Below are 25926 nucleotides of genomic sequence, written 5' to 3' on the forward strand. Positions count from 1 at the left end.
GCAGAGTAATTGCGACATGAACCTGGTCATCGAACATCACGGGCAGCCCTGGTATAATCCGCTCTCTGCCGAACACCAAAGCCTCGTACGAGCATGTCTTCCGTAACCCCCAAGTACACTATCAACCCACATATCTTTGATCTCCCGTCTGGCATTCACATCTCGTTGCAGTGTTTCCGTAACACCCAGAACCCATAGCACCGACAGCGAAAGCGTGAGCAGAGCCAACTACGGCCATCGACCCGGTTCTCGAACGTCAGCGGGCTGTAGACATGACCTTTTGAGAAACAGAGGCGCCAGCCAGCACATATTGTTGAGGCAACTGGAGGGTGCCATGGTTGCGATGTGGATTGGTGGGTTGAGAGAGATTTGTAGCGATGGCTAGGCTTATATACTTGTGGTTTGTGGTTGTTTGCTTGTGAAGAAAGTTGTGATGGCTGTGAACTGTTTTTTTTTGTGAGAAAAATTGTTGAAATGTGAGTGTTGATGTTGTTGATAATTTGGACTTGGAGTGCTCTCAGTGGAAATTGCTTCAACTTAAATTGCTTCAACGTAGTTTATCTCTGTGCCTGGGTATTGGTTGCATTGATAAGACGATGGCGATTGGGAGTTGGAGAATTCCCAAACAACTATACTGCATTCTGGACTAGTTGTGAAAAGGCACAAAGATGTCGTAATCAGATGGTATGTCCACCGAGAGCCCGTAAAGCCAGCCCTCCATCAAGGGCTCTCAGTGGAAACGCGACATGTTCATGACATCTTTGTGCCTTTTTATAGGATACATCTCTGGCATCTGTTCAGATGGGATACCGAGTGAGTATCTCAGGTGATGTCAAACAGCACATTGATAGGTTGGTGGTTGTAAATCCTGATTGATTATGTCTATGCTGGGGTCAACGTGCAATTGTTCCCCTTTTAACTATGCCTTTCGCTAGGCCGAATCATGCTACCTTCCTTTCATCATTTTTCGTGTCGTGGTTGTGTCTCTGTGCAAACAGTACACCGTGTCGCAACTGCTTACAGATAGCTCTTGAGAATCTGGCCAGCCTCAAAGCCATCCTGAGCCTCGAGAGTGATCCAGCCATTGACAGCGCCAGCCTCGACACAAATCATCTTCTTGTAACCATCCTTGGGCTCAAAGTCGGCAATGGCTTCGGCGCCTTCTCTCCAAGGGTTCCAGATGACAGTGTCTTGCATGTTGTCTCTGATGACATCGAGGCGGGGCTTGTCGTCGACGAGGATGGAGGTTGTGTCTTGGGTGAAGGACTTGTAGACGCGGTCGACGGTGCTTTCGATGCGGAGGTCGTTGCCCTTGGAGTCGTGCTCGGTGGCGTTGAGGATCTTGTCGATGTATCTGACGCCCGAGAGGCCGGTGACCTTGACCTTGGAGATGTCCTGGTCAAGTAGGTTAGCACTTTATCGACAAAGTCAGAGGAGGTAAGTGCATACAGGAATGGCAAAGTAGGTGTGGAAGAGGGTCTGGAAGTCGAAAGGCTTGTCGCCCTCGTTGCGGACGCTCAGCATGGTCTGCAGACCGTCCTTAGACAGAGTGACGCTGTACTGAAGGCTGAAGTCGTAGGGCCAAGCCTTCTTCATCTCCTCGCTGAGGTTGTTGGGGGTCAAGCCAAAGTCGAGGCGGATGGAATCGTCGCTGCCCTTCTGGTTGCCAGATTCTGACGAAGTGGTGCCAAGGTACTCCCAGTTGGAGATGCGAGCGAAACCGTGTTGAGGGAGAGCTGAAGTGGCGTGGTTCTTGGGGGCAGGGCCGAAGTTCTATTGAGGAAGTGGTCAGTGTTTGTTACTAGGGAAGGACAGGAGCGGTAGGGACGTACGGGAAAGACGACAGGGACACCGCCTCTGATGGCCTTCTTGCCTTCCATGTTGGCGTTGGAGCTCAGCCACATGTTCTCCTGGCCATTGTTCTTCCATGAGATGACGGTAGCACCGTACAGCATGACCTCAACCGAGTCGCCGCTGGGCAGGCTGGCCGTCACCTTGTTGCCATCCGAGTGGACAGTAGGCTGGGGGCCGGTTGTGCTGGGAGAAAGGGCGGAAGGCTTGTGTGCTCTGTCGACCATGATTGCGGTTTTTTGCTGTTGATGTCAAAGTGTAAAAGGGAAGGGACAGTGCTTCTCCCTTGGGTAGAGCTGTTGACCGTGCTTTGGAGGGGTAGTGCGTCACCGCGTCGTGTTTGTCGCCGTACTTCTTGGGGCTCTTTGTGCTTCCATACCATCACAACGCGACAACTCGATCAATGCACCTCAAGTCCTGACAGTATGCATGCAGCGCGCGTCGACAAGTGCATCAATGTGTCGAGGAGGCCGCTGGTGAAATTCTCCGTGGCAAATTGTCTTGACATCCATCTAGCCTCAAAAGACACAACCAGATGTGTGCTTCATGACTCCCTGGCCGATAGATATGTTGTTTTTGATATGATCCTCGTAAAACTGCTTTCTCTCCCAACCTGTGTCCGTTGCTATCTTGTCATCTTTTGCCTTCCATCTGTTGCATCTCTTCTTGCCATTCGACCCCGCATACCCCACATTGTATGGCCACAGTACCCACTTTGTAGCCCCGTCTTGGGTGGTTCATCTGCCGGGTTTGGGTAGACGGCAGAGCATTATAAGGCACCTATGTCCCTCTTCTGTTAGACCTGAATCCAAGAAATTCATTTTCCACCTTAGAGTATGCCAACCATGGCACCAGTTGCACTCATCACAGGTGGCTCTTCAGGTGCAGCCTCATCTTTCAAATCTAGCATGAGATGAATGCTCTGACAAACGAACTACAGGCATCGGTTTGGCTCTGACGAAACATCTCCTCAATCGCTCCTGGCACGTCTTCATCGTCGACATCAACCCTCCTCCGTCATCCGAACTATCCACTTTCGATACCTCATCCTACCACTTTCACGCCACAGATGTTTCGTCCTGGGATGCGCAATCCTCGGCTTTTGCAACCTGCTGGTCCACCTTTGGTCGTTTGGATTTCTGCGCCTTGAATGCTGGTATTGACGATCGAGACGATATATTCAACTCCACTAGCAACGATCTCAACACCCCGCCCACTAAACCAAACATGAAGACTTTCGAAGTCAACCTGTATGGTCCTTATTACGGAGTCAAGTTGGCTGCTCATTACATGGCTTTGAACAAGCCTTTGCATGACCACGCCAATGGTAAAGGTGGTAGAATTGTGATTACTGCTTCAGATGCTGGACTTTGGGCTTTGTCCGCTGTTCCTCAATATACAGCTACCAAACATGCCGTTGTGGGTCTGGTGAGGGCATTGGCTGCATCGGCCGCAGAAGCTGGTGTTTCGATCAATGCTGTTGCACCAGCGCTCACACCGTCTAACCTTGCGCCTGCTGGGTTGCTGGAGAGTTATCCGAAGGAGGCATTGACCAAGATGGAGACATTGATGAAAGCCTTTGATTCGTTGGGTAGATTTGATGAGGTTGAGACGGAAGGATGGGGTGGTCAGGAGCCGAATGGACAAGTCGTTGAGGGCAGAGGTGACGATATCCATTACAAGAATGAGATTGAAAAGACGGGTGGGAGAGAAGTGCCAAAGGGTGAGTCTTTTGATTGTGTTTGGGTTTGACGGATGCTAATGTGAAGCAGAGATACACCAGATCTGGGCAGACACCTACAAGGAGCGGAACAGGAGGTTTGCGCTGCAGCAGCGATGATGGAACGCTTTTGAAAGCCAGAGAGATTGAATGGAATGTGTTATTATTTGGTTGCTTGCAGTTGAAGTCCTTTTGAGCTGCTGAACTTTCGAGTTGTGTTGTTGATGCCTTGTATCAAGACAGTTTTCCAGTCTTATCGTCTTGACATTTTCTCAACCCAGCTTTGTTTTGCCATAGGCTCCGCCAGCTGTCTTACGCATCTCCAGTGCTTTCCTGTATGGTGGTGCAGTTGGCGGTTGCACAGGGTCCAACACAACATGATCCTTAGGTAGGTGATATGAAGCATCCGCATCGTATGCCGACAGATCTCCACAAGCCAAGAAGGGTGCGATCCATCTGATATCCTTGCTGTCCTCTTCATCCTCAGAACCCAGCTCTAGCTCTGTGATACCATCCGGTCTCAGCGTACGTGATGGTAGAGTCTTCTCAAGCTTCATCTCCTCTGGTACTTGCAGTTGTGTCCCTGCACCCAGAGGGTTCTCGAGACTGGCCTTGAAGCCCTTAGGGGGGCGGAATCCTGTGCAAACAACGAATGCCTCCACACTGCTTGCACGACTACTCCTAGGCTTCGCCACTCGCACTCGCTCAAACACAATTTTGAGCTGCGCATAGAGCAGATCGACATCCTTGCCACGGAAAATCTTGGCCACAAATTTGCCGCCAGGCTTCAAAACACACAGAGCAAGGTTTAGCGCTGCCCAGAGTAGTTGTGATTGCACGTATGTGTCCAGGTCGTGCAGGCCGGTCACATCAGGCGCGCCATCTGAGATGACCAAATCCACTGGATGAGATGCTTGTACAGAAGTAGGGTCGAAAGTCTCGGGATCCAAAGCCTTGAGTAATAATGGGATGGTCGAGGGATGTGTGATGTCCGCACGCATGGTGACAATGCCTTCCAGAGGTGACATGGGCTGCAGATCGATAGCCACAATCTTGACATTTTCTCTTGGTTGAAGTTGTTGCTTTACTTCTGGCTCGGATCTGGATCCCGAAATCGATGTGGTGGTTTGGCCATGCGATTCGAGCTTTTCTCTGGCTTGCTTATCCTCCCAGCCGGCGCGTCCAATTTTCTCACCCTTGATCAACACGCGAGACAGAACTTGACTCCAACTTCCAGGTGCAGCGCAAAGATCGACCACGCGAGTTACTCCTTCGAAAAGATTGAATTCCTCATCCAGTTGTAGAAGTTTGAACGCACTGCGGGCACGCCAGCCTTGCTCTTTGGCGAGGCGATAGTAAGCGTCGCGCTTATCTTTAGATGACTTGCCCATTTTCGATCAGACCAGGTTAAATCAAAATCGTAGTTCAGTATCGGGATCTGTCGTTGATGTATCTCTCTTCATTGCTTGGTCAATCTCAGAAAGAGTCTGCCGAGGCTCTCCCGCTCTGGACCCTTGAACTTCTTGGCGTCTATTGACATTTTTCCATTTCTCTTCCATTAACATCACCATCACATCAAATCATCATGGCTGCAACTGAGAACAAGCGTGCCCTGCCTCCAAAGGTCGCGGCAATGAAAGCCAGAAAGCGACAGAAGTTAGATGGAAAGAAAGCGACCACAACCAAATCTTCGCAAACAGCGCCACCAAAATCGGAAAAAGTGCGCCTGGACGATCTGGCTTGGAATGATGTCGAAATGCCGGATAGATTGGATGATTTTGAAGGCTTCTACGGTCTCGAGGAGATTGATGATGTAGATGTCGTCAAGGATGACAATGGCATCATTTCTTATCGAGCTACCAGCGACAAAGCCACTAAGAAAAGAGCCGCCCCGGAGGAGTCAGAAGACGATGCCGAAGAGTTCACTGGTTTCGATGACGATGATGAGGAGGAAGCCGATAAGCAAGAGGGTGGTGCCATGACCATCGAAACCGTCACAGCTAGATCTGCTCCCGAACTTGAAGAAGGAGAAACCTGGGAAGACCGAAAGAAGAAGCAAAAGGAACTTCAGAAGCAACAGCTAAAGGAGAAGAAGCAGAAGGAAAAGAAAGAGAAGAAGAAGGAAAAGAAACCCAAGGCAGAAAAGAAGCCGAAGGAAGCTGCCACCCAGGCTGAAGTCGGATCCTCAACATTTGCCAACCTTCTGGATGAAGAAGAGGACGAAGGTGCCGACATCACCGCATGGCGCCCTCTTAACCTCTCGGACGATACTCTTGGGGCGCTGTCGAAGATGAAGTTCCACCAACCATCAGCAATTCAAAAGGCTGCCATCCCCGAAATTTTGGCAGGACACGATGTCATCGGAAAGGCCAGCACCGGTTCTGGAAAGACATTAGCCTTCGGTATCCCTATCTTGGAGCGCTACCTCGAGATGCAGAAGATTGCTGGAAACAACAAGAAGAAGGTCAACAGCGAGGAAGAGGCTGCTCGCAAGCCTGCTCTGGCTCTGATTCTGTCGCCTACTCGTGAACTAGCTCACCAAATTTCCACCCATCTTACAACTCTATGCTCTGGCGTCGAGAAGGCACCCTGGATCTGTACTCTTACTGGAGGTCTCTCTATGGCGAAGCAGCAAAGACAACTCAAGAATGCAGACATCATTATCGGTACTCCTGGTCGTCTGTGGGAAATCATCAGTGGTGGACACGGTGTTCTCAGGTGGCTGAAGCAGATTCAGTTCCTGGTTATTGACGAAGCCGACAGACTGCTCAGTCAAGGTCACTTCAAGGAGCTCGAAGAGATTATCAATGTCCTCGAACGCAAAGACGACTTCAAGGCCGAAGAACACGAAGATGAGGACGAAGCACCAGAGGAGGTTGAGGAAGTCGAGAGACAGACACTTGTCTTCTCCGCTACCTTCCACAAGGGCTTACAGCACAAGCTCGCAGGTAAGGCTAAGCCAGGTGCTGGTCTGATGGACAAGAAGGAGAGTATGGAGTATCTGCTCAAGAAACTGAACTTCCGCGAGGAAAAGCCCAAGTTTGTCGATGTGAACCCAATCAGTCAAATGGCTTCTGGTCTCAAGGAAGGCATGGTCGAGTGCGGTGGTACCGAGAAGGATCTCTACCTGTACGCGCTCCTTCTGCTACACCCCAACGCCAGGACGATAGTATTCTGCAACTCCATCTCCGCCGTGCGTCGTCTAACGCCATTCTTGCAAAACCTGCAACTACCCGTCCACGCTCTACACTCGCAAATGGCACAAAAGGCACGTCTGCGCGCAATTGAGCGATTCACCTCAAACAACCAGAACAAGACCAACCACAAGGGTTCCATCCTCCTTGCCACCGATGTCGCTGCCCGCGGTCTCGATATCCCCAACGTCAACCTGGTAATTCACTACCATCTGCCTCGCGCCGCAGACAATTACGTCCACAGATCCGGTCGTACCGCTCGCGCCGGCGAAACCGGCTCCAGCATCCTCATCTGCGGTCCCGAAGAAGTAGCCGGCGTGCGTAGACTAATCGCCAAAGTACACGCCAGCTCTGCAGCTGCAGGCGCCGAACCCGCCAACGACGCAGCAAAGAACGGCTACTTCATCCGCAGTCTCGATATCGATCGCCGCGTGGTCAGCAGACTGAAGCCTCGCGCCAACTTGTCCAAGAAACTCGCCGATACAACCATTGCTAAGGAAAAGAAACACAGCGAAGATGACTTTTTGAAGCAAGCGGCTGAGGATTTGGGTGTGGACTATGACTCTGAGGAGTTTGACAACTCCAAGGGTAAGAGGGGCAGAGGTGCTGGGAGGATCAAGAAGGAGAGAGAAGCGAGAGGGCTGACGAAATCTGAGACTGGTGCGTTGAGGGCGCAATTGAGGGACATGTTGAGCAGTAGAGTCAATGTTGGTGTTAGTGAGAGGTATTTGACCTCGAGTGGTTTGGATATCGATTCTTTGTTGCAGCAGCAGGAGGCTGGTACGCATGGAGAGTTTTTGGGTACGGTCGCAGATCTCATGGAGTAAGATGGAAGAAGGCATTGTTCGTAGGCTCAAAGCATTTTATTGGTGGTGGTTGTTGTTGTTGTTTACAGGCTAGTTCTTCAGGCTGTCGAGTCCACCTTCGTATTCGCTGACGTCGTACTCATCAGGATACTTCTCAATGATACTCCTCAGCTTCTCCATCTGTTCCTTCTGTTCCTCAGTCAGTTCCTCGTAGACACCTTCCATCATATTCCTCAAAGCCGGTCTCTTCTCCTTCTCGGCCTGCTTGAACGCAGCCAAAATCTCCTTCTTCAGCACACTGCGAGCTTCCTTTTCTTTCTCCTCGTCCCAGATGCCTTTTCCTTCCATCCACTTGCGCAGACGAGTGATGGGATTGTCCCTTCGCTTCCAATCTTCCACCTCAACTTTGGCGCGGTAGGCAAAACTGTCGTCGGAGGTACTGTGATGCGAGACGCGATAACTCATTGCTTCGATCAAGATGGGTTTACCGCCGCCTTCGAGACACATGCGACGAGCCTCTTTGGTGACCTCCCTGACTGCTAGGATGTCATTGCCATCGACGCGGATGGTGTCGATGCCGTAACCTACGCCTCTGGAAGCAATGCCGTCGCCTCGGTATTGCTCAAGCGTGGGTGTTGAAATGGCATATCCATTGTTTCTGCAGATAAAAATGACGGGACACTTCCTGGTGGCGGCGATGTTGAGAGCAGCGTGGAAGTCACCTTCACTGGCTGCACCTTCGCCAAAGTAGCACGCTACACATCGTTGTGTGTCTTTAGGATTCATAGCGTTCTGCATCTTCACCGCATACGCTGCACCAGACGCTTGAGGGATCTGAGTGGCCAAAGGTGAACTGATAGTGTGAACATGATACTTTGTGCTTCCGTAGTGGACAGGCATGTTGCGACCCAAACCAGGATCATGCTTGTTAGCATAGAGTTGGTTCATAAAGTCTGCAGGCGTGAAGCCGCGGTACTTGAAGATCCCGGTCTCGCGGTATTGGGCAAAGATTGGGTCGCTGGGGTCTAGAGCGGAGGTTGAGCCGACTGCTATGCCTTCTTCACCTGCAGAGACCATGTAGAAACTGATGCGGCCTTGTCTTTGGGCGTCGAACATGATTAGGTCCATGACTAGTTATTATGAGATCAGATGTGTTCTTGATGAGGAGAATTGGTTGATCCTTACTGCTCACGCTTAGCATGTCTTTGTACATCTTGATGAGATGATCATTTGAGATATCAGAGGGTTCCCTTGACTTGTCGACTATAACACCATCTTGATCCAGGATGCGATAAGTGGGCATGGCTTTCTTGTTCGAAGGACGGGTGAAGTCAAGATTTGATGTAAACTTGCTGTCTATAGCACCAGGAAAGCGCACTCTGTTCAGATCTTAGTATCAAGTTGCATACAACAAGAATTGATGATGAATATACCGATCTGAGCCTGGCCGTTGTGATACCGAGTTCCACCTTTTGGTCACACTCCGGAAAGAACATTGTGGTGAGCGTAGAGCCACGGGAGATGTGGACTTGAGAAGACTCATGGTGTGATTATTTCGCAGCAGGAATACACACTCGAGCGGACAGGGGACCGAGAAGTACAATGATGGGCAAGATACCCCTCCGCATACTCGGGCCCTCGGCAGCGCGCCCTCTGTCTCCGTCCGGGGTACGCCCTGTGCTAAGCGGCGGATCTATCCTTTGGATCTAATCTCCGATCTGCCGAAGATATGCAGCTTGGCACAGCGGCGTCTGTGTCGCCCAAAGTTCTTGGGTTGAGAGGCAAGTTAACAATCAAACACACATCGCCATGTCTTCGTTCGTCCCTCGCGCCGCAAACCGGCTACGGCTTTCCACTCGTGCTGCCACACCTCTGCCCGTCCGCGCCTTTTCGTCGTCGCCGTACCTCGCCCAGCAAAAGCCCAACAATGAAAAGACGACGCATTTCGGTTTCGAGAGCATTGCCGAGTCATTGAAGGAGTCAAAGGGTACGAGAAGAGCCTGTGCCTTTGATCTCAAGCACCAGCTAACGGATTTCCTCGAACAGTCGGTGCCGTCTTCAGCTCGGTGGCCTCATCCTACGACACAATGAACGACTTCATGTCCCTCGGCATCCACCGCCTTTGGAAAGACCACTTTGTCCGCAGCATAAACCCTGGCAGCCACACCCCCGGCGCACCCCAAACCGGCTGGAAAGTCCTCGACATCGCCGGCGGCACCGGCGACATTGCCTTCCGCATCCTCGATCACGCGACAAATATAAACCACGACCCAAACACACACGTTACAATCTCCGACATCAATCCTGATATGCTTGCCGAGGGCCGCAAGCGCGCTGCTCTGTCCCACTATAACGGTACCGGAAGACTAGACTTTGTAGAGGCGAATGCGGAAAACTTGCACATGATTCCTGATAACAGTATGGATCTGTACACGGTCTCGTTCGGCATCCGTAACTTTACACACAAGGATGTTGCATTGAAGGAGGCTTTCCGCGTCCTGAAGCCTGGGGGTGTGTTCGCATGTCTTGAGTTCAGCAAAGTCAACAACCCTGTCTTCGATTTCGTATACAAGCGATGGAGTTTTGCTGCTATTCCTTTGATTGGGCAGGTTGTCGCTGGAGACAGAGACAGCTATCAATATCTTGTGGAGAGTATTGAGAGGTTCCCTAGCCAGACTGAGTGGAGGGACATGATCAAAGAGGCTGGATTTGTGGTTCCTGGTGGTGAGAACGGTCAAGGTTGGGAGGACTTGACTAATGGTATTGCTGCCATCCACAAGGGTATCAAGCCCTTGAAGTAGAGTGGTCGCGAGATGTCGACCGTCATGTTCTGATCTGTAATATACATACATGAAGCAAAATTGTACAACTACTCATTACCTCCGAGAACATCCCGTTGTCGTTGATTACTTTGCTCTGGATCGCAACTTCTGATCAGAGTCTAGATGTGAGCAGGGTCGTACTCTTCACGATGCATCATCATCGTCTCTATACCCACTGACTGACCGACATGCATACTCAAACGCCTTCCCAGTTCTTTCAGTCAGCCTACCAATAGACCACATGATCGTCCGTTCTCGTCGGTCGCCGCTCGTGGCATGTCCACCACAAACAATCCCACGTGGTTCACCTGATGTTGAACTCCGGCGTTCTAAGATCTCACAGTTCGGGTCCGGACGTCATGTCCCTCGATGCTGAACTCAGTACGCTCGATAACACTAACGATTCATTCATCGTGAAGGATGACATACTGCTCGGATATTTTTATGCTTCACAAGAAAGGTAATCCCGAGACAAGAATCGGGAATAACTTGGACGCGTAAGACGCTCCGCGGACACAACCACTTCTGACCATCAACACGAACGCCCCCTTCTATCGGACAACCCCGGGAGGATGTGAAACGAAAAGTCAAGTCTCCAAAAGTCAGCGCAAGGTCAACACTCGACAAAAACACTGTTTGTAAATCTTGGGTCTCTGCCAATATTTTTATAAGCTCGTTCTATTTCAATATAACTACCAACCTAACCACCAGCTCCAACGCTTTCTGCAAAACTAGATAAAGAGGTGTGTGTGTGTGTGAAAGACCACGAGGACGCAATAGAGACTACGTCCCAAAACTGTCCAGCTTGCAATCAACGAAGTATTGACATTGTGATCGACTGAAAGCCAGAACAGTCGCAAAGGGGGGGATTGTGTAAAGGAAAATCTGAAAGAGAAAAAGGGAGTGACTTCAACGAGCAAAGATTTCGACAAGGCAAAATCAACAAGCCGAAAGTGGAAAAAGGGGGTGAGATGCCACAATAAAGTAGGAAATATCGGGGTATCGCCCAGAAGAAAATAATGAACCTGCTACCAGGAAAACAACAACATCCATGCTGATACTTGGGAGGAAGACGATAGGAAAGGCTCTAAGCCGTAAATCATCAGCATCGTTAACCGAGAACTCAAAAGACAGAACCGGGGCATTTTATCATGAAGAGCCTCGAGAGGCACACCACGAATGTTAGCTCGACCAGCCCTGGCTGTTGAAGTCATTTGTCGAGAAGTTCTGATCATAATTGTACGAATTGAGGAAGTCTTGTCCGGCGGGGACTATGATGTTGTCGTTCCAGTTGACAAGTTTGGAACCACTGTCAAAGTCGAAGAATTGATCGTTCATGTTTGAGTTGTCTGCGCTGAACTTTGGAGAAGGGGCAGCGGTCGGGGCCATCGAGGGGCCCGAAGAACCAGCGACGGAGTAGGCAATTGATGCGCTGTTGTCGGCGTTGTTGCCCATGGCGTAATCGATGAGGGAAGGGTCCCACTGGAAGTTGGACTGACCAGGCGATTGGGATTGAACGGAAGAGGCCAAATCGAAACCGGAGAATTGCGACATGGATTGATCAGGGGACTGCTTGGACGACTTGGCAAAAGTGTCAGCGGTCATGGCAGCCAGATCAATATTGCTTGTATTCGGGTTTGAGTAGACGGGCATGCTCCAGCGATTGGATTGTCCAGTAGCCACAGAGAAGTCAAGATCAAGGTTGTTGATGCTGTTGTTGACGTTGGTGTCGACAAGACCTTGCATGTTCATCGAGTAGGGGTTGCTGTCAAACGCATTCATATCCTCAGTGGCAGGGATCTCGTCGACTTCGGACATGGTGCCAGAAGAAGTGTTTGTCAGAGCAGGCTGGACGTCGAAGGAAGTAGTGTCGACCTTGGACCAGTCAAAGTTGTTCCAGAAGTCCGTGTTCATGTTGAGATCGGAGCTCGGTAGGGAGAAGGATGGCATAGAGGCTTCAGTAGTGGTAGTGCCGATGGATGAGGTGCTAGGGAAACCGAAATCGGCGAACATGGAGGTAGTTGGAACACTCGAAGAAACGGTGGCAGCCGAGTACTGGGGCTGAGCATCGATCGGAGGCTTGACGTCTTGCTGCATGGCTTCAGCCTGCAGGGTAATGACCGAGACGGGTGAAGCGTGACCAGAGTTGGTGTTCGATTGCTGAGCGGACACGTTGGGCTGGAACCACGAGTGTGGCTGGTTCGAAGCGACTGCAGCAAGGCTATCTACGGAACGGCGAGCATTGTTCTTGGCCGGGACGGGCTGGGTGTGCGAGCGAGGCAGCTTGTAGGGAGCACCGGATTCGTGGGCAGCATTGTTGTTGCGATGGCAGGGCTTGTGGTGACCGTTGGCAAAGACGGTCAAATGGCCTTCAGACTGGTGCGAAGTAAGTCGTGGCTTGCGTTGGCTCAGTGACTTCTTTGGCACAGTCGATGTCTCCTTGACGGAGTCCTTCTTGGGCGACACTTTGATGGGCTCCTTGTGGTCTTTGGCATCTTCAGGGGACGGATCCTTGAGGCTCGAGCAAATGCACTTTCCGCCATGGGGGCAGCAGCAATGGTGGTGTTCGTCAGATGAGGGAGATTCTTCGGCGACAGGGTATAGTTCAGGCGAGTGGTGTTCCGACGAGGCCGAAGGGGGTGGCATGGGTATGCCTGATTCGGCAGCGGCAGCTATAGCAGCAGCTTTGGCTTCGGCCTCGCGCAGGTGGATGCATTTCTCTTTGGTGTGGGGTTTCTCTCCACAATCGCATTTGACATGGGACGAGCGCTTCTTGCGTTCGGCGCGGCAGTGCGGGCACTGGGTGATGGGGCGGCCCTTCTTGGGGACGAAGAAGAGCTCACGGTCTGGAATGTCTATGAGAAAGGCACTTTATATACTCGCATCGGGGCGCGGCCACTTACCTGTATGGGTGCAGCCGCTGACACGGTGACCCTTTAGGCACGATTGGCATGCCCATTTGGTCCCATCTTCCTTGACTACCATACCTGACGGGCTGAGAGCGGGGCCGGCGAGTGGACGTCGGTCGAGCGATTCGGATTGCGGTTTGCGGGGGGTGTTGGTCGCAGGGCCGGCCTGACGGGGAGGGCCTTGTTATTGCAGTGTTTTGGATACGAATAAACCAAGGAAAGTAGCGTGGAGCTGGTATGTAAACAGAGGGATCACAAAATTGCAGAGGGTATCTTTGCGAGAAGGGTCTTTCAGAACGCCAGAGATGCAGGAGCGGGGCGGGGCGGATGTTCGCGGTCGAGTCCTTGCGACAATGGTATGACGAGTGCCGGCGTGGATGGCAAAACGACGAGCGGACAGCGGTGAGGGGATCGAGAGAGGTGGCAGAGAGAGAAAATAGCACAGAGCGTATGGCCTTAGCACCACCGACAGCGTCGGGGCCTTTCGAATGGCCTTTGGGCAAATACGAGCGACCACAAAATAAACAGGCTGTCGAACGACGATTGTAGTGAAGGAGGAGAAGACGGAGAGTCGCTCTGGCATGAAGAGCCCGCACTGCTGCCAAGCCCAAATCCAATGCTAAAAGTGCAAGTGCGCGATCTGACGTGCACAGGCCGCCCGAGCCAAAAGACAGCGGACTCGACAACAGAACACCTGAAACTAGAAAGCGGCCGTCAACAACATGATCCGCAATCTGCCGTCTGCAAACTTGGGGTAGTTCTCTCTTGTACCTCTATTTCAACGCTCTTTACCCACGTCAACGCCAGGGGTGTTCTTTATTCAGGACCCGTTGAGCGTTCGTCATGATTTCACAGCCACCCCGTCTGCGCACAAGAGGAACAAGCATGGTCGATCGTTCGTGAGCAGAGCGACCGCTGCGCTTGTATCCCGTATCATGCACGCACGAATCACGACACTCTGTTGATTTGCTGCAGGATGCACCTCCTCATCCATTGCAATCTATGCACCGCGCTTCATAGCGGCCGTCGCTGCATGAAATGCTATCGCCCGTCTGTCTGCTGACAGCGACTCCTCTCGACTTGAGGCTTTTAACAAATCAGACGCCCGAGTCAGCAATCTCGAGTCTGCTTTCAAACAACCTGTTCGCAAATGTGAGCACGAGTGCTGATGCAAAACTGAAACAATTGCCATTGCGACACGCCCAGCACATCAGACAAGGGCGGTTCGGCCGACTGAGATGATTCCAATTCTCCGAAACGACATTTCGGTCGTCAGAGTCTAGATCTAGTGCAACGGCTAAAGGGAATGGCACCTCGGTACAGTAGGGCGTTTGTTAGATAGGTCACTATTCGTTAAATTAGGCAGGCGTGGTCTCAAGTTGCGGCAGGTCTGGCGGTCTGGCAAAGACGAAGGATGGAGAGGGGCGGGCGCTCGGCAATGGCTAAACAATGATCCGGGATGAGTCGGTATGGGCAAGATATTTGGAGTAAATCGACCAGGCCGGAAGAATAGGGAGTCGGCAGTCGTTGCTGTAGCCGTGGTCCTACAACGCCATGGGGGTGATGATGATGGTTGAGCGTGTTCGGCCAAGTCGGCATGGAGATTGAGATATTGGTTGTATAACTCTCTCCCCCCACATCTCACCGCAACCACTCCGCGCGACCCTCTTGTAGATGGCCAACGGACATAGCCCATACGCATCTCCGACCGTGGTCGACCCCTCTCTAGGGCCCTACTATAGCCAGTCGCATAACGGTACCACGCACCCTCTACCGCCGCCCGAGATTGATGATGACCTGGCCCTGCGCGCCGAGCTGAGCAGGTCGCTCGGTCTGAATCACTCAACTCACGAGTCGGCCAACACGTCGCATCAGCACTCGCCGCAACCCCACGATGACCTCCACCAACAGAGACAACAGGCACATCGTGTCCAGCAGCAGCAGCAGCAGCAACACGCCCAGCAAGCTCCACTGCCTTCGCAGTCCCAACTCACCTCGCCCTCGCAACACGCCGTGAACCCCGACCTCTTCTCGGACCACACGAGTCCTCCACCCAGCCAACATGCTGCCGACAACAATCGGGACAAGCGGAGCAAGGTCAGTCGCGCGTGCGACGAGTGCCGCCGTAAGAAGATCCGTTGCGATGCCCTGAACGAGCATGAGACATGCACCAACTGCAAGCGCGGCAACTACACGTGTGCTTTCAGTCGTCAGCCTCTTAAGCGGGGTCCTAGCAAGGGCTATATCAAAGAGCTCGCCGAACGCCTGAACGCCCTTGAGGGCCAGATGCAACCGCAGCAACATGGACACGTCGACCAGGAACTGCAGTCTTTGCTTGCCGAAGCCGCCTATGCCACGCGCGAACATGCTTCACCGCCCTGTCAAGCTGGCCAGAAACGGAGACATTCACAAACAGAGACGATAGTCATCGACCCTCAACCTGTTCTGGCTCCAAGACCCGCTCCACCGCCGCCGCCCACACAACACATGACCCAGCCTTCTTCCGCTTCAGCCCCTGTTCATGCCTACGGAAACCCATATTCTCGCGATCCACAAATGTCGCCCTATCCCATGCAGTCAAACTACCGTCAAGAAACAAGGTCCACACCTCAGCCACAACCTGTCAATTCACAACCCTTCTTCAAGTATGGTGGAGACACGAGGCGTCACGAGAGTGTTAGTACCCCTTTCGACACCCAAGCAGGTGTGCCCACTTTAGTCGAATGGGATGAAGAAGTAGTTGACGAGTACTATCGCACTATACACCAAACCTTTCCACTACTACCTCACTCGAAACACCGTCTCCGTATGCGCCTTGCCGAATGCCCCCTAACACTACGAGAGGCTTTCTTGACCGTCCTCGAGTGCACAATGCGCACCTTTCCTAGCTTTTCATCAAATCTTCGTCCTCAACACACGTACGCTCCTATGATGAAGCGAGCTGCCGAGTTACTTGCTGGTTACCCTTTCGAGAATCCGGCTACGCATAACAGTGGTACTAATCTGGTCTACCTGCAAACTCTCTTGTTGATGGCTCTAGAATCAGACAACCACGGTCCCGCGACAGTTAGAGGTCAAGCTGGCCCTTCACGAGCAGAGTGGCTGGGAAGAGCTGCTGGAGTCGCAGGACAATTGGAGATCAATCTGGTGCGACCACGCGAACGTTACGCAACCGAAGGCGATCCGGATTCCGAAGAAAGACTGTCAAGAAGAGTATGGTGGGTGTTATTCATTCTCGACCGCTGGCACGCTTCCAGCACTTCGGATCTGCTCAAACTTCCCGAGAACAGTGTAGTGTTGCTCCCCGAAGATCAAATCCTACTCGGCGAGTCAACATACCATCTAGCGCGCCTCTCCTTCATTATAGGCCACCTCGCCGCCATCCTCACAACCACAAAAACACCAGAAACCAACGTCATGGCCCCTTCGAACCCAGCCTCTTCACTCCTAGGCTTGACTCTAGCCGGCGAGATCGACCGCTTCCGCGAGTCGGTAGAAAGTGTCTGGGGCTCGTTGAATCTAGTCCACTTATCTTATCACCACTGCCATCTCCTCATCAAACGACTAAACCCCACCACCGAACCTACAGAACTCATCGGCCATGCGGTCAAAGTAGCCACAGTGCTGAATCAACGCCAAACACCCATCACGCCACTAAACCACCACTTCGCAGCCCTCGCAGCAATGACTTTGTGCGAACTCGTCGATATAGAAAAGACACGCGCCGAAGCCATCAGAGGACTCGAGCAAATCTCCGAAGCTTTGGGATTTGGCCGCGGCTTAGCTGGGCATGAAAAGTCTACGGGATGGGATTCGGCGATCAGAGATTTGATTGTGCAGAAGAGGAATAAGTTGCAGTTGATTCTTGGGGGTGTTGAGCAGTTGCCACCCGGGTTGCAGCATTTGGCGCACGCGAGTGCTGGTGAGGGTGGTAGTGGGACATTGACACCTAGTTCTGCGCAAGGGAATGTTGCTGCTACCAGCGTGGCTGGGGAGAATGGGAGACCTGGCAAGTTCGACCCGACCATGTTGACGAGATATGGGTATCTTACTGCTCTGGGGCAGGGTATGTTTGTCTCGAAGTGAGATGATCGTATACATGAATCGCTACATAATATTCGGTATCAAAACTATTCGTAAACAGCCACACTTCGTTTCCTTCTCTTGTAGTTTAGCAATCAGCATTATCGTCAGCCATGTCTATCATCGAATATACATCTCTATGTATGTATGCATGCATCATAAGTCATACAACGCTTCTCGAAGCAATTATCGGTGTTCACCATCAACGGTGAATACGTCTGTCCAGCAGCTGGCGCTGCCAACATGCCTCAACATCAACACACAGTTCCAAGAAATTGTCGTCTTCGATACTGGCCAGGATGAACTGCTCGATGGCCTTTTTACGAGTCTCATCAGGCTGTTCGGCGTATTGTTTCAGTACGTCTTGTGCACTTTGCTGCGGCGAATCTGCTGTTGTCATTTCAACATCTTGCACTTCTGGATTCTGCTGACTGTGCTTCTGAGCGAGGCGCTCGCTGCGTCTTTCTGATGGGCTGGAGGACGACATTTGATCGGGACTCGAGTAGGTGGAACGTTCTGGACTCAAGGGCGTTTCCTTGATCGTATTGTAGCCGGTGAAATGGACAGGACTCGCGCTGCTGCGGTGAAGTCGATCTGAGCTCGCAATAGTGTCCTGTTTCATCTCCGGACTCAGAGTTGAAGGTGCAGCATTGCCGTATCTAGGAGTTTCACTGTCCACTGTCATAGAGTCATCGCTCAATTGGAAGTTGTACATGCGGGATGCTGGAGGCTCGAATCTTGTGGGCCCATGAGGAGTAGTGAGTCTTGTAATTCCTGCATGAACCTTTGTTTCTGGCGAGGCACGACTTGAGGCTCTTTCTTGCATTGGCTGATCTGGTTTTGTAGCTTCCGAAGCATAACTTGGCTTAGGGAGAGGAGGCAGCATCTCCGTCTTTGCAGGACTGCTGGATGGTTTGGGCCAAGGAAGTTCTCTGCGAGGAGGTAACATTTTCCTGGTCATGTCTGATGGCCACTCGATCGGTGCGGTCGAAGGTCTTTCCGTTGGCTCTACGCTCGTGCGGATCGGAGCAAATGTTGGCTGTCTCGTGATGTTCGTGGTTTGATACACTTTTAGACCCGGTGACGAGGTGAACATGTGTGAGTTGGCCAGATCGTTGGTGTGTTGACTCGACTGCTGCTGTTCATATGAGGTGGTTGATTGGAAAGCATCTGCATTTGTCAACTCTCTAGTCTACTGAGGGAGGACAAACACAACAACCATACCTTGTACAGTCGGAACAATGATCGAAGATGTTTCACGGTCGAAGCGGGCAGACTGTACAGAAGCTTGTCGATTCATGTACGAGTTGGCTGTCACGGGCCGAGCTTGAACATGTGTAACTTGCTTGGTATGTTGCATAGAGAACATGAGACCGTGGCTAGAAAGAAGCCGAACAGCTTTGTTGCAGGAGGCATCATCGGCGAAACGCAGTTGAATGCGTCTGATCTGCAACGGGAAACCACGATGTTGATATCTGGTCTTCAAGAAAATAGATCAATACCATGCCACGTACCTGATCGTTCTGGCAGAAATAGCGAACAGCCAGAGCAGTGCCTTTGGTCAGGCCAAATATAGGCAGAGATTCGTGAGATTGTTCTGGGTGTCGTCTGTGTATTTCCTTGGTCTCTTGGATGATGGCAGTAAGTGGAAGGGTCTCCTACAATATTTCTATAAGTATCCGAGAGCATCGTCGTACAACAAACGGCTTACCAGATCATTGGTTCCATGGACGATTCTGAGTTGTATGTCATTGTGATCGAGCTGTTCAATCAGAGCAAATAGATCCGAAGCTTGAATATGGTTCCAGCCAGAGGGACTCGCAGTGCGAGGAAGAGTGGAATGTGAGAACTTGAGGATAGGTTGACACAACAATGAACGACCGAAGAGGCCATCCTGACTTGCCATGCTCGAGTAGTGGACTCGGGAAATCGAAGTTGCTTGAACCTTGTCTGGAGAAGCACTTCAACGATAGCCGAGCGCAGCTGCACCAGATTATCGGGCACAATCTTTGTGCTGGGCAAGTACAAAATGGGGGTATAGATTGATGAAGGACTGGCTGTAACTCGATCTTATCTTGTCACGACAAGGTGATATTCTACTAGAGTCGAATTGATAAGGGAAAGACCCTCAGATTATGTAATCAGAGGGCCTTTCGCTCTTGCATGTGCCATTAGTAGCCAGACTCGAGGAGGAAAGCACGGAGGAGCATATGGGTCTGAGGAAAGAGCTTGTGACGAGCAAGGAGCCTGGCTCCCCCTCTCTTTACCCGCCATACTCAACCCGGATTCCTGCGACCAGCTGCAAAGTCTATATCAGAGGGTCAGTTAAGTATGAGGAGTCTGCTCATTTTGACTTGAAGCCTCGCTGCCCTCGCAAGGCGAGTGTACCTGCGTGATATAGGTATGGGAACTCCGAAGATGTCCCGAAGTGTGGAGGAAAGCCGATCGGCGACAGCGCGCTGGTCGGCGCAAGGAAGGTGCAACTCGGACGCGTCGCGAAAGAGCGACCATCATTGCGCCGACCTCTGATGTGCCCGCTCCGACTGTTCTATCAGCCTGCTTCTTTCGTCAGGTAATCGACAAGACCGACAGCTCCCTCGAGAGCTGAACAGCCGCCGACATGCCTCCTAAGAGGATCGGCAATGATTCCACCATCGAGAGGACCGAGGAGTACGAGAAGTTCCTCGAGGAACTCGCTGTATATCATGAGAAAAGAGGGTAGGTCGTCTGGCAGCCGTTCGATCGAAACTACCACAGGAGCGAGTTCTGATATAATGCGCAGCACTACCATGGAAAACGAGCCTAAGGTCGAGAATCAGCTAATCGATCTTCTGAAATTATACAATCGCGTTGTGGCAGAAGGAGGCTACGACTTGGTCTCAGACACAAAGAAGAAGCCTCTCATGTGGAGAAAGATTGCGGACGAACTTCTGCCTGGCATCAAGAACCTGGCCGGCGCTGCCTTCCTGGTCAAGAGAGCGTACTACTACAACCTGGTAGCGTACGAGATTTCGACGCATTGGGGCAAAGAGCCACCACCAAAGGAGGTCATTGAAGATGTGACGGCAAAGGGTGGAGACGTCATGTCGAGGACATTGGAGAACTTCCCAAACTCGACAACCAAGGAGACCCGCGGCGCAAACGGAAACTCATCGGACAACGACGAGGCTACCAAGGATCAGCACGACAACGGAGATCCCGGAAGCGTACGGTCCACCCGGGGACTGCGTACTGCGCCGCCGCAGCGGATTCCTTATCAGCCCGACACGACCGCGCCTCGCCAAACCCGCAACCAGGGCCACCACACATCGCAGACTCCCGCCTCACCATCCCCTGCCTATGCCAACACCACCCCGATGACTCTAGCAACCTACGAGCCCCAGCAGCTGCTGCCGCTGACGCTCAAGCCCGTCACCACCCCGGCCAACAATTCAGAGTACTATCGTCTGAAGCGCAAGCAAGAACAGGAGGCACAGGCCAGCCACGTCGCAAAGAAACATAGAGGTCTCATGCTGCCAGGCACTGGTTTTATCGGCCCCAACATCTACGTTCGCGCTCAGCTTGCCCTGCAGTCTGGCCTGCCAGAAGAGGAAGAATACGCCTTGCATCATCTTGTCAAGATTTCTCACGAACGAGGCGACAAGTACCGCTTCGATCAGTTTCCTGGTCTGGCTGAGGCTCTTGCCAGCAAGCTGTTGCAGGTGACCTCTCTCTTCTACGACCTTCAGTGGATCATCTCGTATGACGAAGCCACTGGTCCGCGTACTTTGGATGCCATCAACGGCACGCCCGACCTGCTACAGAAGCTGCAAGCTGCTGTTCCACTCGACATTGCGAGTACCGTCGAGACTGCCGAGTTCAGACAGGCGCTGCGTCTCATTACTGAATCCGGTCTCGTCATTCGCAACATGGTGATGCTAGACGAAAACGCTCAATACATCGCCAAGCTGCCCCTTCTGCGCGACTACTTTTGCATCGTGCTCAACCTACCAGTCCACCCCGCTTTGGTGGAGCTGCAGTACTATGCTCTCGAGACCATCGAGCAGCTCACAAAGCACTACGATCTTGACGCCACCGACCTGCTCTACGAAACCCTACTTGCCCAACTCGAATCCAATGACCGTGGCAGAATCGTCACCTCGCTGCGTGCCATCGCTAGACTTGGCATGGTCTACGAGGAGAACAAGCGGCTTGAGATGGTTCCCCTGGAGATCGTCCAGAAGTTGCCTGATTGGATGATGCTGCCTGATGAAGAGTTGCGTTCTGCATGCTTGGACTTCCTCTTCCAGTACACCAGTATTGCCGACAATGTCGAGACCCTGGCACTTGATGCCGACGTCCAGAATCTTGTCAAACAGCTTTCCGATCTGTTGCTCTACAACGCAAAGATGGAGGTGCCTAAGATGCACAAGCCTCGCCCTTCAGAGCCTCATTACGATTCGGAAAGCTCAGCTCACGTCCCACGCCTGTGTCAAGATGTTGTCGAGTCGCTACTGCAATACACCGAGCCTGACCGCAGTTCACGCTGGTAAGTGATGTTCACCCATGCATACATATCTCGACGATTTTAACAGATATAGGTTGCGTATGTGCTTCGAGATAGACCCCGATTCCGAAATGACGCAGATACACCTCTGGCAGTCGTACCAAGCCACGTTCCTCAAGTATTCGCCGACTCATGGAAACCTCATAGCAGGAGAGTTCATTAAGAATGTCTCGAACACCTTTACTGGCGCATCTGCTCAAGTTGCTCACAACAAATACGTGATTAAAGGCATCAGGCCCCGCAAGATCGCCCATGACATCGAGGGCAAGGACCTGGTGAAGTGCAACTGGCGCACTAATCCCACAGATGTCGCACAAGAGAACATCGCCATCTTTGCCAACGAGAGCGGCAAGGAGTGTGGCGAGTTCTTCCTCAACGGCCCGAAGCTTTGGGAGCACATCTTGTCCTCTCACCTGAACATCCCAAAGAAGGCACCAACCACTGTCAACGGCGACGCTCCGCAGCTACTACAGAGCAGCTCAAAGATCGCTGCTTTTGACTTTGCTACAGCCGACGCTTTCGCGCCATACAATTGCAAGTGGAGCAGTTGTTCTCGCAAACTTTCTGACCATAGCCTGCCTGTCGCCCTCGCACTGATGGCTCGTCACATCAACACCCATCTGCCGGACAGTGCTCCCCTAGCCGAGCAAAGACGTCAGAACCAGCACAACTCAAAGGACGTTGAAGAGCCTGTTCCCAGCAACCGCATCTGGTACCGCACCATGGCAGACGAGCGCAATGAGGCTGCTGGCCTGCCATTGGGGTCTGCGCTTGTTTTGCGCAACATTGCTCGCGGTGTGCGTAAGATGGCGCCCAGTGCGAACGGAGCTGCCGCCGCCGCTGTCGCCGCCGAAGAAAGAGCTCATCCTGCTGATGACGGTGAGCAGCCCCACCGTGACGGCGAAGACGATGAGATTGCTGTCGCTATGCCCGAGTCTCCCGTTCCACCCTCGGCCGAGCTCATGAGAAAGATCTTTGATCCCATCAGAGAGAAGCTCTTCTTCGCCATGGCACACAACCCCACTTTGAAGGACCATCTTACCGCTGTCCTCTGTGCTATCGCTGCTGGTGGAGGTTAGATGATTCGCTCTTTCTTTTCTGATCCAGATTTACCGGGCAATTCGGGTCCTTGGGAAGGTTTACGATGATATGCAGAGTGGCGTCTTTGATTTCTGTTTCTTTTGCTCCCCGTTCAAGTTGGAGCTTTCTTCTCATAGCGTTTGCGAGGATTAACATGGAAAACCAACTGTCCTTTTATGTTCTTCGAATACCACTTTTTCCTTTGCTATGCGGTTGGCAGACGTGAGTGTGCTTTTCAATCTGTGTACTACTTTTTCTGTCCATTTTGTCCGTCCTCAGGCATTGCTCTATGGAATTATCATGTTCGTTGGACATCATCCTCGTGTACAGATATGTTACGTAAGTAGCTGTGTGAAAGCAGAGTACTTTCGAGGTTGTAGACGAGTTCGTTTAGACACGATGTCGTAGAGACTCTTAGTGTATGCCTTTCTCCACGCTGAAGGCATTATGCAGTTCGATAGCTTCAGGCATCTGAGGAGCAGAATGTTAGATAGAGGCGTCATCTTCAAGGGGAGCATGAATCACGCGCTTTTCTCATGTATGGTCTGGAGTGATGACCTCATTATACCAAGGCACAGTGATCTTCGAGTTGGGGGTGTGTCTAGAGAAAGTCTAGAGTGCTTTGCTTTTCGACGGGGCTAATCCTGGTTCTTGGAAGTATTGTGCATTATTATAGATATATGTATTACATGCTTGCACACAGGAAGGTAGGGCCACGTCGATCAGAGGGAACGCGGGTATAGGGTATATTGCTTGCGTGCAACGAGTTTTTGCCGATCCATAGCATTGTCTACCAAGACTCATTATTTATCCATAATCTCACTCGCGAATTTGCTCCTCGCTCTAATCTTCGGGCCCCAGATGAGCAACGCAAAAGGGACCAACGTCAACACCGCACCGATCCCACCTAACAAACTGCCAGCACCCTGAAACGTCATAGCCTTAAACATCTGCGGCACAAACAGCGGAAAAGCTCCTCCCAGCATGTTGCGACAGAAACTCTGTGCTGCCAATGCAGAGCTTGCGTAGCGGTGATAGGTATCGGCTAGATAGTTGAATACAGCGAGGTAGATGCTGAAAATACCCATGGTAGCGCAACCGATGGCGAGGGTGGGGACGATCCAATGCACATTGGGGCCTGATGTCCAGGCGAGCCAGAAGAGGCCGACGGGTAAAAGGATACTTTGTGCGCAGGCGAAATATAAACGGCCTTCTGGAGAGTCGCCGAGGTGAGGGAAACGGCGTTTTGTCCATTTATCGCCGAGGATGGAGATGATGGTTGAGATTATGGAGGCAATGCTGATGGCGGCGAACACTGAGCCTGTTTCGTAGAGGTTGAAGTTGTGGGATGCTGTGAAGATGACGGGGATGGCGCCGAATGTCAAGTAGAGAATCGCCCATGAAAATGCAACCCATAGACTGAAGAAAAAGACAACCGGTTCTGTGAAGAGAAGGTGGAAGGGTCGAACCAGCGAGATTTTGATCATCTGTAGCAGGCTGGCGCGTTCCTCGTCGCTCTTTACTTTCCAGCGTATCCTCTGAGATGTAATTTTGCCTGAAACTGATTCGCGCATGTCGACGCCAGTGAAGCCTGCTGCTTCGAGCTGATCGTAGTACTTGTTGAGACATTTGGCCTTCTTCGATAACAACACCGAGCCTCGTGTTTCCTTGAAGAACAAGATAACCAGAATTTGAACGGTTCCGCAAGTGATGACCTGCAGGTAGAAAATCCACCTCCACGTTGTATGATAGGCCACGAATGATGATACCAAAGGTCCCAAACCTGTTCCGAACAGTGCCGCGCCACTGAAGAGAGCCATGGCAGTATTGCGGTCCTCGGCATGGTAGATATCACTGACCACACCACCTACCATGGTACTGAATGTACTAGATGCACAGCCTTTGAGGAATCGTGAAACAAGCATCCCACCATAGGACCGGGTGACGGCACAGCAGACCTGGAAGATAACATATAGGATACCAGTGACCACGAACATAGGCCGGCGTCCGTTGATCTCAGAGAACGGGGCAAGTATCATGGGTGCGATGGCGAAACCAGTGGTGAAGATAGTCACTCCTACTGTAATGGCAACGCGGGACACGCCCCATTCTTGTTCCATCTGCGCATCACCAGCAGTATAGCTGCCAGCCGCATATGCTGTGACTGTCGTCGCGAGACATGAGAGCCAGGTTATCGCGCGTTTCCTGCTCTTTGACCATTTGAACGGTGACTCATATTTCTTGAGATCTGGTTCCGCTGGCGGTGTCGTGCGTAGATCGTATGGCGCTGAGAGGTACGAAGGGCGGGGTATTGGCGTTTCGAAATCCAAGTAGTGGTAGGTGATGTCGTCTGTGCTAGACAGAGTGTGTGCCGGCGATATGTTCAAAGAGCCATCCGGGGATTTTTTATCGTCGTCATGTTGGGCTTTCTCAGTGGCGTAGTCTGGAGGAGACCTTGATAGATGTATCTCAGGATTCACGCTCATAGTTGCGAGAGCAGATGGGTGTCATGCTGCTCATGGACAGCGATAAACAGAACAGCGAGGTCAGTGATGGAAAAGTGATAGGTAAGCAGAGCCGCAGAATAATTGTTGAACAGGCAGAACATGACTCCACATTGCAGTGGTTACCGAATACCGAAAGGGTAGCGGAGATGCGCATATTGCGGGTATGACGGCCGACCTCGCATGAAGTTTACCTCAGGTCGAGTACCTTTTTCCTTTGGCCCTTTGCTTGGAAATCATGCTTGACGGTTTGGTTACTGCAACTGCCAGAAATACAACCACAGCAAGTCATAAGAACGTGCAAAGTTGTGAGTACACCTGCCAAGAGAATCGGTCTCTCTGGAGATGGCCGTTTGAGCAACTCTCAGTCCCATGGCGAAGGATGCTGCTCGCAGCGCTCCAAACCATGAC

The 25926-nt window shown here is 51.8% G+C and overlaps 11 protein-coding genes across 11 annotated transcripts; 5 read left to right on the forward strand and 6 right to left on the reverse strand.

Annotated features, from left to right (window-relative positions):
* Positions 1–1017: 1017 nt before the first annotated feature.
* Positions 1018–2078, reverse strand: M436DRAFT_80850 (galactose mutarotase-like protein; the record flags this gene model as incomplete). Its single annotated transcript, XM_013573343.1, has 3 exons — positions 1018–1395; positions 1450–1773; positions 1833–2078. The coding sequence occupies 3 exons, from the start codon at positions 2076–2078 to the stop codon at positions 1018–1020; spliced, it is 948 nt and encodes a 315-aa protein (XP_013428797.1).
* A 618-nt stretch (positions 2079–2696) lies between these two features.
* Positions 2697–3603, forward strand: M436DRAFT_71851 (NAD(P)-binding protein; the record flags this gene model as incomplete). Its single annotated transcript, XM_013573262.1, has 2 exons — positions 2697–2733; positions 2792–3603. The coding sequence occupies 2 exons, from the start codon at positions 2697–2699 to the stop codon at positions 3601–3603; spliced, it is 849 nt and encodes a 282-aa protein (XP_013428716.1).
* A 240-nt stretch (positions 3604–3843) lies between these two features.
* M436DRAFT_43326 (FtsJ-domain-containing protein) lies at positions 3844–4962 on the reverse strand (the record flags this gene model as incomplete). The annotated part of the gene is made up of 1 exon (XM_013572923.1): positions 3844–4962. The coding sequence occupies one exon, from the start codon at positions 4960–4962 to the stop codon at positions 3844–3846; it is 1119 nt and encodes a 372-aa protein (XP_013428377.1).
* Positions 4963–5204: 242 nt separating this feature from the next.
* On the forward strand, positions 5205–7592 carry M436DRAFT_43396 (P-loop containing nucleoside triphosphate hydrolase protein; the record flags this gene model as incomplete). The annotated part of the gene is made up of 1 exon (XM_013572933.1): positions 5205–7592. The coding sequence occupies one exon, from the start codon at positions 5205–5207 to the stop codon at positions 7590–7592; it is 2388 nt and encodes a 795-aa protein (XP_013428387.1).
* Positions 7593–7661: 69 nt separating this feature from the next.
* On the reverse strand, positions 7662–9114 carry M436DRAFT_80854 (uncharacterized protein; the record flags this gene model as incomplete). Its single annotated transcript, XM_013573344.1, has 3 exons — positions 7662–8701; positions 8757–8950; positions 9005–9114. The coding sequence occupies 3 exons, from the start codon at positions 9112–9114 to the stop codon at positions 7662–7664; spliced, it is 1344 nt and encodes a 447-aa protein (XP_013428798.1).
* A 266-nt stretch (positions 9115–9380) lies between these two features.
* On the forward strand, positions 9381–10372 carry M436DRAFT_62817 (UbiE/COQ5 methyltransferase; the record flags this gene model as incomplete). Its single annotated transcript, XM_013573198.1, has 2 exons — positions 9381–9558; positions 9618–10372. The coding sequence occupies 2 exons, from the start codon at positions 9381–9383 to the stop codon at positions 10370–10372; spliced, it is 933 nt and encodes a 310-aa protein (XP_013428652.1).
* Positions 10373–11575: 1203 nt separating this feature from the next.
* M436DRAFT_44313 (uncharacterized protein) lies at positions 11576–13378 on the reverse strand (the record flags this gene model as incomplete). Its single annotated transcript, XM_013573115.1, has 2 exons — positions 11576–13248; positions 13297–13378. 2 exons carry the CDS (start codon positions 13376–13378, stop codon positions 11576–11578), a joined length of 1755 nt encoding a protein of 584 aa, XP_013428569.1.
* A 1598-nt stretch (positions 13379–14976) lies between these two features.
* On the forward strand, positions 14977–17388 carry M436DRAFT_43955 (uncharacterized protein; the record flags this gene model as incomplete). Its single annotated transcript, XM_013573041.1, has 3 exons — positions 14977–15819; positions 15916–17159; positions 17220–17388. The coding sequence occupies 3 exons, from the start codon at positions 14977–14979 to the stop codon at positions 17386–17388; spliced, it is 2256 nt and encodes a 751-aa protein (XP_013428495.1).
* Positions 17389–17587: 199 nt separating this feature from the next.
* M436DRAFT_71869 (uncharacterized protein) lies at positions 17588–19291 on the reverse strand (the record flags this gene model as incomplete). Its single annotated transcript, XM_013573265.1, has 4 exons — positions 17588–18555; positions 18610–18832; positions 18900–19043; positions 19097–19291. 4 exons carry the CDS (start codon positions 19289–19291, stop codon positions 17588–17590), a joined length of 1530 nt encoding a protein of 509 aa, XP_013428719.1.
* Positions 19292–20005: 714 nt separating this feature from the next.
* On the forward strand, positions 20006–23010 carry M436DRAFT_43933 (uncharacterized protein; the record flags this gene model as incomplete). Its single annotated transcript, XM_013573035.1, has 4 exons — positions 20006–20103; positions 20168–21913; positions 21966–22825; positions 22922–23010. The coding sequence occupies 4 exons, from the start codon at positions 20006–20008 to the stop codon at positions 23008–23010; spliced, it is 2793 nt and encodes a 930-aa protein (XP_013428489.1).
* An 804-nt stretch (positions 23011–23814) lies between these two features.
* Positions 23815–25497, reverse strand: M436DRAFT_44385 (MFS multidrug transporter-like protein; the record flags this gene model as incomplete). Its single annotated transcript, XM_013573127.1, has 1 exon — positions 23815–25497. One exon carries the CDS (start codon positions 25495–25497, stop codon positions 23815–23817), a length of 1683 nt encoding a protein of 560 aa, XP_013428581.1.
* Positions 25498–25926: the final 429 nt, after the last annotated feature.

This window comes from Aureobasidium namibiae, assembly GCF_000721765.1.
Source record: "Aureobasidium namibiae CBS 147.97 unplaced genomic scaffold scaffold_6, whole genome shotgun sequence".
Classification (NCBI taxonomy): Eukaryota; Fungi; Ascomycota; class Dothideomycetes; order Dothideales; family Saccotheciaceae; genus Aureobasidium; species Aureobasidium namibiae.